This window comes from Coregonus lavaretus, assembly GCF_964263955.1.
Source record: "Coregonus lavaretus genome assembly, chromosome: 4".
NCBI classification, from domain to species: Eukaryota; Metazoa; Chordata; class Actinopteri; order Salmoniformes; family Salmonidae; genus Coregonus; species Coregonus lavaretus.
In genome coordinates this window covers 77,591,323-77,603,583 of record NC_139991.1, presented here as the reverse complement: position 1 = coordinate 77,603,583, position 12,261 = coordinate 77,591,323, and the positions used below count along the sequence as shown (strand labels likewise).

The window sequence follows — 12,261 nt, the reverse complement described above, 5'->3', positions numbered from 1 at the left end:
GATAGGTACAACCACAGTTAGACATAGTAGATTTCAACTAACAGAGTGCAGAGTCCATTTAGGGGAAGCTACCTTTGATCAAGGCCCTTAGGGCTCTGGTCAAAACAAGTGCACTATGTAGGGAATAAGATGCCATTAGGGACGTAGCTAGCACAAGCGTTTCTAAAATCGACTAGATAGAACTGACTAAACTTCATGATGGAGTTGACTGGCTGACTAGATAGAACTGACTAAACTTCATGATGGAGTTGACTGGCTGACTAGATAGAACTGACTAAACTTCATGATGGAGTTGACTGGCTGACTAGATAGAACTGACTAAACTTCATGATGGAGTTGACTGGCTGACTAGATAGAACTGACTAAACTTCATGATGGAGTTGACTGGCTGACTAGATAGAACTGACTAAACTTCATGATGGAGTTGACTGGCTGACTAGATAGAACTGACTAAACTTCATGATGGAGTTGACTGGCTGACTAGATAGAACTGACTAAACTTCATGATGGAGTTGACTGGCTGACTAGATAGAACTGACTAAACTTCATGATGGAGTTGACTGGCTGACTAGATAGAACTGACTAAACTTCATGATGGAGTTGACTGGCTGACTAGATAGAACTGACTAAACTTCATGATGGAGTTGACTGGCTGACTAGATAGAACTGACTAAACTTCATGATGGAGTTGACTGGCTGACTAGATAGAACTGACTAAACTTCATGATGGAGTTGACTGGCTGACTAGATAGAACTGACTAAACTTTATGATGGAGTTGACTGGCTGACTAGATAGAACTGACTAAACTTCATGATGGAGTTGACTGGCTGACTAGATAGAACTGACTAAACTTCATGATGGAGTTGACTGGCTGACTAGATAGAACTGACTAAACTTCATGATGGAGTTGACTGGCTGACTAGATAGAACTGACTAAACTTTATGATGGAGTTGACTGGCTGACTAGATAGAACTGACTAAACTTCATGATGGAGTTGACTGGCTGACTAGATAGAACTGACTAAACTTCATGATGGAGTTGACTGGCTGACTAGATAGAACTGACTAAACTTCATGATGGAGTTGACTGGCTGACTAGATAGAACTGACTAAACTTCATGATGGAGTTGACTGGCTGACTAGATAGAACTGACTAAACTTCATGATGGAGTTGACTGGCTGACTAGATAGAACTGACTAAACTTCATGATGGAGTTGACTGGCTGACTAGATAGAACTGACTAAACTTCATGATGGAGTTGACTGGCTGACTAGATAGAACTGACTAAACTTCATGATGGAGTTGACTGGCTGACTAGATAGAACTGACTAAACTTCATGATGGAGTTGACTGGCTGACTAGATAGAACTGACTAAACTTCATGATGGAGTTGACTGGCTGACTAGATAGAACTGACTAAACTTCATGATGGAGTTGACTGGCTGACTAGATAGAACTGACTAAACTTCATGATGGAGTTGACTGGCTGACTAGATAGAACTGACTAAACTTCATGATGGAGTTGACTGGCTGACTAGATAGAACTGACTAAACTTCATGATGGAGTTGACTGGCTGACTAGATAGAACTGACTAAACTTCATGATGGAGTTGACTGGCTGACTAGATAGAACTGACTAAACTTCATGATGGAGTTGACTGGCTGACTAGATAGAACTGACTAAACTTCATGATGGAGTTGACTGGCTGACTAGATAGAACTGACTAAACTTTATGATGGAGTTGACTGGCTGACTAGATAGAACTGACTAAACTTCATGATGGAGTTGACTGGCTGACTAGATAGAACTGACTAAACTTCATGATGGAGTTGACTGGCTGACTAGATAGAACTGACTAAACTTCATGATGGAGTTGACTGGCTGACTAGATAGAACTGACTAAACTTCATGATGGAGTTGACTGGCTGACTAGATAGAACTGACTAAACTTTATGATGGAGTTGACTGGCTGACTAGATAGAACTGACTAAACTTCATGATGGAGTTGACTGGCTGACTAGATAGAACTGACTAAACTTCATGATGGAGTTGACTGGCTGACTAGATAGAACTGACTAAACTTCATGATGGAGTTGACTGGCTGACTAGATAGAACTGACTAAACTTTATGATGGAGTTGACTGGCTGACTAGATAGAACTGACTAAACTTCATGATGGAGTTGACTGGCTGACTAGATAGAACTGACTAAACTTCATGATGGAGTTGACTGGCTGACTAGATAGAACTGACTAAACTTCATGATGGAGTTGACTGGCTGACTAGATAGAACTGACTAAACTTCATGATGGAGTTGACTGGCTGACTAGATAGAACTGACTAAACTTCATGATGGAGTTGACTGGCTGACTAGATAGAACTGACTAAACTTTATGATGGAGTTGACTGGCTGACTAGATAGAACTGACTAAACTTCATGATGGAGTTGACTGGCTGACTAGATAGAACTGACTAAACTTCATGATGGAGTTGACTGGCTGACTAGATAGAACTGACTAAACTTCATGATGGAGTTGACTGGCTGACTAGATAGAACTGACTAAACTTCATGATGGAGTTGACTGGCTGACTAGATAGAACTGACTAAACTTCATGATGGAGTTGACTGGCTGACTAGATAGAACTGACTAAACTTCATGATGGAGTTGACTGGCTGACTAGATAGAACTGACTAAACTTCATGATGGAGTTGACTGGCTGACTAGATAGAACTGACTAAACTTTATGATGGAGTTGACTGGCTGACTAGATAGAACTGACTAAACTTCATGATGGAGTTGACTGGCTGACTAGATAGAACTGACTAAACTTCATGATGGAGTTGACTGGCTGACTAGATAGAACTGACTAAACTTCATGATGGAGTTGACTGGCTGACTAGATAGAACTGACTAAACTTTATGATGGAGTTGACTGGCTGACTAGATAGAACTGACTAAACTTCATGATGGAGTTGACTGGCTGACTAGATAGAACTGACTAAACTTCATGATGGAGTTGACTGGCTGACTAGATAGAACTGACTAAACTTCATGATGGAGTTGACTGGCTGACTAGATAGAACTGACTAAACTTCATGATGGAGTTGACTGGCTGACTAGATAGAACTGACTAAACTTCATGATGGAGTTGACTGGCTGACTAGATAGAACTGACTAAACTTCATGATGGAGTTGACTGGCTGACTAGATAGAACTGACTAAACTTCATGATGGAGTTGACTGGCTGACTAGATAGAACTGACTAAACTTCATGATGGAGTTGACTGGCTGACTAGATAGAACTGACTAAACTTCATGATGGAGTTGACTGGCTGACTAGATAGAACTGACTAAACTTCATGATGGAGTTGACTGGCTGACTAGATAGAACTGACTAAACTTCATGATGGAGTTGACTGGCTGACTAGATAGAACTGACTAAACTTCATGATGGAGTTGACTGGCTGACTAGATAGAACTGACTAAACTTCATGATGGAGTTGACTGGCTGACTAGATAGAACTGACTAAACTTCATGATGGAGTTGACTGGCTGACTAGATAGAACTGACTAAACTTCATGATGGAGTTGACTGGCTGACTAGATAGAACTGACTAAACTTCATGATGGAGTTGACTGGCTGACTAGATAGAACTGACTAAACTTCATGATGGAGTTGACTGGCTGACTAGATAGAACTGACTAAACTTTATGATGGAGTTGACTGGCTGACTAGATAGAACTGACTAAACTTCATGATGGAGTTGACTGGCTGACTAGATAGAACTGACTAAACTTCATGATGGAGTTGACTGGCTGACTAGATAGAACTGACTAAACTTCATGATGGAGTTGACTGGCTGACTAGATAGAACTGACTAAACTTCATGATGGAGTTGACTGGCTGACTAGATAGAACTGACTAAACTTTATGATGGAGTTGACTGGCTGACTAGATAGAACTGACTAAACTTCATGATGGAGTTGACTGGCTGACTAGATAGAACTGACTAAACTTCATGATGGAGTTGACTGGCTGACTAGATAGAACTGACTAAACTTCATGATGGAGTTGACTGGCTGACTAGATAGAACTGACTAAACTTTATGATGGAGTTGACTGGCTGACTAGATAGAACTGACTAAACTTCATGATGGAGTTGACTGGCTGACTAGATAGAACTGACTAAACTTCATGATGGAGTTGACTGGCTGACTAGATAGAACTGACTAAACTTCATGATGGAGTTGACTGGCTGACTAGATAGAACTGACTAAACTTCATGATGGAGTTGACTGGCTGACTAGATAGAACTGACTAAACTTCATGATGGAGTTGACTGGCTGACTAGATAGAACTGACTAAACTTTATGATGGAGTTGACTGGCTGACTAGATAGAACTGACTAAACTTCATGATGGAGTTGACTGGCTGACTAGATAGAACTGACTAAACTTCATGATGGAGTTGACTGGCTGACTAGATAGAACTGACTAAACTTCATGATGGAGTTGAGCGGCGAATAGTTTGTTCGGACTGGAGCGCCGACCAGAGCCGGATTATCAAAACATAGTTCCACGGGGCTTTGGGTAATGAAATCAGCGTTTACATTTTTTTTTGTGACGTCGGAGCACCAGTCCACACACACACACACACTAGACAGCGCTCAACTCCATTGTAAATAGTGAAGTTGAGTTTAGTCGGCTAGTTCGAGGCATGATTCTAGTAGACAAAACAACGCCAGAAGGCTCGTTAACCCCCTGCATCCATGCCGCTAGTCTCGGATAGCTGTAGGCAGGGTGAATGAACGAGCTGCTGCAGTCACTATGGAAGCTTTCTAGAGCACACGGTTCAATTGTGCATAAGCGCATTTTTAAAACTCTGTAAAATGGTTAAACTAGTGAGAAAAATGTGATCGTGGCAAGAACGTGTGAGTGGGTAACACTATCAACCCAAATTGAAATGTTGATTTATTTGTACATATTATATTGTGCCAACAGGGACAGTAGGTCTTACTATATTACACAACCTCATGTTTGACCACATCCAATTTAGGGGAATTACCCTTTTACCTCAGACTGGTGTCATCACGATGGCATGAAAAAAGATTGCTTAAAACAGATATCTTTGGTTTTGGTATACGTGCTGGAGTTCGCAGGCCTTAAAACCTTTTTATTTATTGATTGATTGAACGAACAATTATGGGAGCTCTGCACAATAAAATTAAAAATATGCTGGCCATTGATTTGAGAGTCAACCTATGACTTAAATAACAGCCAACAGGCATTGGCGACCAAATTGAAACCAAATGCAACAATCCAAACTGTAGCTGGCGGTCTTCTAACCAGTGTTATACAGTGCATTCGGAACGTTCTCTAACCCTTGACTTTTCCCACAATTTGTTACGTTACCGCCTTATTCTAAAATGTATTATATTGTTTTTTTTTTCTCCCCTCAATCTACACACAATACCACAAAAGGAAAAACAGAGACATTTTAGCAAATATATATATAATTTTAAAAAATTCAATATCCAATTTTAATAAGTATTCAGACCCTTTATGACGCTACAAGCTTGGCACACCTGTATTTGGGGAGTTTCTCCCATTCCTCTCTGCAGATCCTCTCAAGCTCTGTCAGGTTGGACGGGGAGCGTCGCTACACAGCTATTTTCAGGTCTCTACAGAGATGTTCGATTGGTTTTCAAGTCCGGGCTCTGGCTGGGCCACTGAAGGACATTCAGAAACTTGTCCCGAAGCCACTCCTGCGTGTTGTCCTGTTGGAAGGTGAACCTTTGCCCCAGTCTGAGGTCCTGAACGCTCTGGAGCAGGCTTTCATCAAGGATCTCTCTGTACTTTGCTCCGTTCATCTTTCCCTCGATCCTGACTAGTATCCCAGTCCTTGACGCTGAAAAACATCCCCACAACATGATGCTGCCACCACCATGCTTCATCGTAGGGATGGTGCCAGGTTTCCTCCAGACGTGACGATTGGCATTCAGGTCAAACAATTAAATCATGGTTTCATCAGACCAGAGAATCTTGTTTCTTATGGTCAGAGTCCTTTAGGTGCCTTTTGGCAAACTCCAAGCGGGCTGTCATGTGCCTTTTACTAAGAGTGGCTTCCTTCTGGCCACTCTACCATAAAGGCCTGATTGGTGGAGTACTGCAGAGATGGTTGTCCTTCTGGAAGATTCTCCCATCTCCACAGAAGAACTCTGTTGCTCTGTCAGAGTCACAATCGAGTTCTTGGTCACCTTCCTGACCAAGGCCCTTCTCCCCCGATTGCTCAGTTTGGCCAGGCGGCCAGCTCTAGGAAGAGTCTTGGTGGTTCCAAACCTCTTCCATTTAAGAATGATGGAGGCCACTGTGTTCTTGGCGACCTTCAATGCTGCAGAAATGTTTTGGTACCCTTCCCCAGATCTGTGCCTCGACACAATCCTGTCTCGGAGCTCTACGGACAATTCCTTCGACCTCATGGCTTGGGTTTGCTATGACGTGCACTGTCAACTGTGGGACCTAATATAGACAGGTGTGTGCCTTTCCAAATCATGTCCAATCAATTGAATTTACCACAGGTTGACTTCAATCAAGTTGTAGAAACATCTGAAGAATGATCAATGGAAACAGGATGCACCGGAGCTCAATTGAGTCTCATAGCAAAGGGTCTGAATACATATGTAAATAATGTATCTATTTTATATAAATTGCCTGGCAAAAATATCTAAAAGCCTGTTTTCGCTTTGTTATTATGGGGTGGTGTGTAGATTGATGAGGGAAAAAAGTACTTTAATCCATTTTAGAATAAGGCTGTAACGTAACAATGTGGAAAAGGTCAAGGGGTCTGAATACTTCCCCGAAATGCACAGCATGTGAAATCAACTTGTAGCATCGTGTTCTCTAAATATCACTACCCCCCAATTTTTTTTGTGTGCTTTTGGTTATAGATGTGGCCATAAGCAGGGTTGGAGTGTAACGGATTACATGTATAGCGCCTTCAGAAAGTATTCATACCCCTCTACCTTTCCCACGTTTTGTTCTGTTACAGCCTGACTTTAAAATGGATTACATTGACGAGACTAAAATTGAGCTTTTTGGCCATCAAGGTAAACGCTATGTCTGGCGCAAATCCAACACCTCTCATCACCCCGAGAACACCATCCCCACAGTGAAGCATGGTGGTGGCAGCATCATGCTGTGGGGATGTTTTTCCATCGGCAAGGGACTGGTCAGAATTGAAGGAATGATGGATGGCGCTAAATACAGGGAAATTCTTGAGGGAAACCTGTTTCAATCTTCTAGAGATTTAAGACTGGGACGGAGGTTCCCCTTCCAGCAGGACAATGACCCTAAACATACATTTAAATTTCTTGGAATTCCAATTGAGAATCTGAGGTATGACTTAAAGATTGCTGTACACCAGCAGAACCCATCCAACTTGAAGGAGCTGGAGCAGTTTTGCCTTGAAGAATGGGCAAAAATCCCAGTGGCTAGATGTGCCAAGCTTATAGAGACATACCCCAAGAGACTTGCAGCTGTAATTGCTGCAAAAGGTGAATAGCTATGCAAGTTCTGTAGTCTTATTTCTTGTTTGTTTCACACACAAAAAAGATTTGGCATCTTCAAAGTGGTAGGCATGTTGTGGAAATCAAATGATACAAACCCCCAAAAAAATTCCAGGTTGTAAGGCAACAAAATAGGAAAAATGCCAAAGGGGTTGAATACTTTCGCGAGCCACCTAATTATTCGCGGATTCCATGTTTTCTTTTGTACGGTTAGTTTGAACAGGACGGCCCGAAACCCCCCACTCGTTCTATTGATTTCAACACGATATCGATATGAGTGATTGACAAATAAGTGTTGCGCTTCTTACTTTGTTTTGGCGACCCCCATATCAAAACGTATCATTTGAAAATGTAGCCAATTGTAGAGCGATATGGCCCCAAAAAAATCCTCTTGATTTTTCAGACGATTCCATGTTTAAAAAAAAAAAAAAATTATGTTCTCTCTAAATAAGCTTTGTTGTACAATTAAAAAGGTCAAATACACTTAATTCCAAACAGTCACCAATAATCTAATGAATTCAGGGCTTGTGATATTATACTTAAGCTAAGTATAAGCCTTCCACAACCATAAGACCCACTTATAATTTAATTAAAATAGTTCAACCTTTTTTTGCAATAATCACAGGCTGTCAAGTCATTCTATGAAAATTCCCCTTTTGTTACAAATTTACCCAGAACCATGCACAATGCACATTCACTAAATTACTAACTTCTTGTAGCAGCAAATTAACACAGGTCTCATAAACTATCTCTAAAGGACAAGCCCACATGCTAGTGATTAGCCAGCTAATCTTTATACACTATATATATATATATATATATATATATATATATATATATATACACACACAAAGGTATGTGGACACCCCTTCAAATTAGTGGATTCGCCCATTTAAGCTACAACCGTTGCTGACGGGTGTATAAAATCAAAAACACAGCCATGCAATCTCCATAGACAAACGTTGGCCTTTACGAAGAGCTCAGTGACTTTCAACGTGGCGCCGTCATAGGATGCCACCTTTCCAATAAGTCAGTCCGACAGATTTATGCCCTGCTAGAGCTTCCCCGGTCAACTGGAAGTGCTGTTATCGTGTGGAAACATCTAGGAGCAACCAGAGGCTCAGCTTCACCATCTGGCAATCCGACGGACGAATCTGGGGTTTGGCGGATGCCAGGAAAACGCTACCTGCCCGAATGCATAGTGCCAACTGTAAAGTTGTGGAGGACGGATAATGCTCTGGGGCTGTTTTTCATGGTTCGGGCTAGGCCCCTTAGTTCCAGTGAAGGGAAATAACGCTACAGCATACAAATGACATTCTAGACGATTCTGTTCTTCCAACTATGTGGCAACAGTTTGGGGAAGGCTCCTTCCTGTTTCAGCATGGCAATGACCCCGTGCACAAAGCGAGGTCCACACAAAAATGGTTTGTCGAGATCGGTGTGGAAGAACTTGACTGGCCTGCACAGAGCCCTGACCTCAACCCCACCGAACACCTTTGGGATGAAATGGAACGCCGACTGCGAGCCAAGGCCTAATCGCCCAACATCAGTACCCGACCTCACTAATGCTCTTGTGGCTGAATGGAAGCAAGTCCCTGCAGCAATGATCCAACATCTAGTGGAAAGCCTTCCCAGAAGAGTGGAGGCTGTTATAGCAGCAAAGGGGGGACCAACTCCATATTAATGCCCATGATTTTGGAATGAGATGTTGGACGATCAGGTGTCCACATACCTTTAATCATGTAGTGTAGGTCCATGATCTTTTCTACATACTTTATATCTGGTTTTAGTCATTTAAGTTAAAGCATTTTTCCATTCCGGAAATGTATATATATATTTTTAAACATTGGACTTAGGTGTCTTGACAGGCGTTAACCTAGATTGAGGACCCGAATAGAGCATGTTTGCTGTGAGTGTGATACACGACGACTAACGAAAACACGTGCCAATTTAATTCCACTCAATTATGCAAATTACCCAAAATGTATTTTCTGTGCCCAACCGTTAACATCCACTATGTGTAGGTAGTCAATTTTATGTTTTCAATACATCATGAACTGTTTCTGCATATTGATTAAGAGACTTCAAAACAGCATTTAGACATTCCTAAAACAGTCCTAATGTTGGGGAAGAAACTGCGTTGCGTTGTCACCCAGTCACATGTTTATTTTTCAAGCTATAGCGCTCAATATTGTACTGCAAATTATAGCACACAATATTTTAAACGAGTAGGATTTAAAGGACCATAGAGTTTAGTCTGCTTTGTGTTCTTTTTTGCTAATCTGGTATGCAGCAGCATGGACCGATTCGTAAATAAAAACAATACTCCATTCAAAAGGTGCAAAGGAGTCAATATCCTCCTAAACTAAACGCAACATGTAAAGTGTTGGTCCCATGTTTCATGAGCTGAAATAGAAGATCCCAGAAAATGACCATATGCACAAAAAGCATATCTCTCATTTTGTGCAAAAATGTGTTTAGATCCCTGTTAGTGAGCATTTCTCTGATTAAAAACGGCATGATCATGACACAGGTGCACCTTGTGCTGGGGACAATAAAAGGCCACTAAAATATGGGTTTTTTTCTCACACAATGCCACAGATGTCTCATGTTGAGGGAGCGTGCAATTGGCATGCTGACTGCAGGAATCTCCACCAGAGCTGTTGCCAGATAATTTAATGTTCATTTCTCTACCATAAGCCGCCTCCAACGTCGTTTTAGAGAATTTGGCAGTAAGTCCAACAGGCCTCACAACCACGTTTAACCACAACAGCCCAGGACCTCCACATCCGGCTTCTTCATCATCAGTGTCCAGCTACCCGGACAGCTGATGAAACTGTGGAGTATTTCTGTCTGTAATAAGCCCTTTTGTGGGGGGAAACTCACTCCGATTGGCTCGACCCTGGCTCACCAGTGGGTGGACCTAGCTCCCAAATGGATGGGCCTTTGCCCTCCCATGCCCATCCATGGCTGAGCCTCTGCCCAGTCATGTGAAATCCATAGATTAGGGCCTAATTAATTTATTTCAATTGACTGATTTCCTTATATGAACTGTAACTAAGTAAAATCATTGAAATTGTTCCATGTTGCGTTTATATTTTTGTTCAGTACAGATTTAATGGTGGAAAATCCTTACTTTCTTTGCGAAACATCTGTTTCCACCACTAAAGCTACTTCCTGATGTTGCACCCTGCGTTCTGCCAGTGGTTAACAGACTGCTGAAACATGATTGGTTGAACGCGATACGCCACATCCGGGACTAGCATTCCTAGGCATTAGCCATTTTAGCATTGCGGTAGAAAATGGTTTCTTAAAGAAAGCACACATTTTCCCAGTTTTTGCACGCCCTCTCGCCATAAAATATTGTTAAGGAGGAACTCGACGCCTTTGCAGCCTGAATGGATAATGTACGTACCGGTACACGGGGGATAACAGTAGAATTTCGCTACACACGCAATAACATCTGCTCAATATGTGTATGCGACCAATAACATTTTTATTTATTTATTGCCAGCTGCATACAATGCGTGTGGATAGTAAGATGAAAACGACTCAATATTGCCATCTGCCGGAATATTAATATAAATTAATCTTTCATCACATTTCCAATAGTATTCTACTTAATTGGGTTGTAGTAATCTACTACAAAACTGCTGAATGAGTCGAATAACGTGATGTGATTTATTTTTGGTGATCTACCAGAAATCATGAAAAGGGGTTTGATTTGCCTACTAGAGCCAGGGAAGGGGTGCACCACTCGGGTACTCGAGTTCAGTTGCACAATTCTGCTTGATTTCGTTAGCTAGCTAATGCGACATGATACTAGCTGTTAACCATCGCTGTAGATAACGTTAGTTGACTAACTAAACGTTAACTAATACCTGAATAGTTAACTAGCTATGGATGGCCAGAGAGGGTATCAATTTGGCTGTACTTTTAGAAATCGTTACTAGCTAGTTAGCTACCTAGCTAGATAACTTAGCGAGTAGCCAACAATTATGACGATGTCGTTAGCTACTGTAACTAACTAGCAAGACGTGGTAACGTTAACCTAGCTAATGAGTTAACTAACTGGCTGTGTCCAAATTAGTTTGATCAAGTTTAAATTAACCATTCTGAAAGTAAATTGTGAGTAACTGGACTATTATCAACGATGGCGTGTTAGCTGAATTGACAAAGGAATAGGGACAATGGTTAGCAAGTTGCTAGCTAGCCAACGTTACTGCGACGAACGCTTCGTACCTTTCTCGTCTCGTCTGTCGACCGCCATCTTCCGCCCCTTTCCGCAAACCTTTAGAGGACTCGTTTTGCCTCCTCTCACGGTTGCCCTATACCTAACTACGCAAAAATGTGGTAAATTGATGGTCCCCCCTCAATGTTTACTGGAAGTAGGTCTCATCGTAGCTGCTGAAATGGCGGATCAACTGCATCCCTCCTGCTGCAAAGGGTCGTTACCACAGCCACAAAGTCTTCAACCCCGCCTATTTCTACACTTTATCATCTTTAAAATGTGATTTGAAACCTAACATTAACCACAGCGTTAACCACACTGCTAACCTTAAATCAAGACAAAAAAAAAGCAGATTTTTGTGTTCATTAATTTTTACGATATCGTCAACTTTGAAGCTGTGCTATCTAGTGGACCGCTGCAAAGCATTTACCCACAATTCCGCGGGCTGGGTGGTCAGCAAA

The 12,261-nt window shown here is 41.7% G+C and overlaps 1 protein-coding gene across 1 annotated transcript in view; it reads right to left on the bottom strand.

Annotated features, from left to right (window-relative positions):
* LOC311128388 (YTH domain-containing protein 1-like) overlaps positions 1-12,025 on the bottom strand; it is a 62,283-nt gene extending 50,258 nt beyond the window's left edge. Inside the window, exon 1 of the mRNA XM_084160506.1 lies at positions 11,812-12,025. Within this exon, the coding sequence (XP_084016632.1) occupies positions 11,812-11,839 (28 nt within the window). The 5' untranslated portion in view covers positions 11,840-12,025. The remainder of the gene's footprint in view (positions 1-11,811) is intronic.
* Between the last annotated feature and the right edge of the window lie 236 nt (positions 12,026-12,261).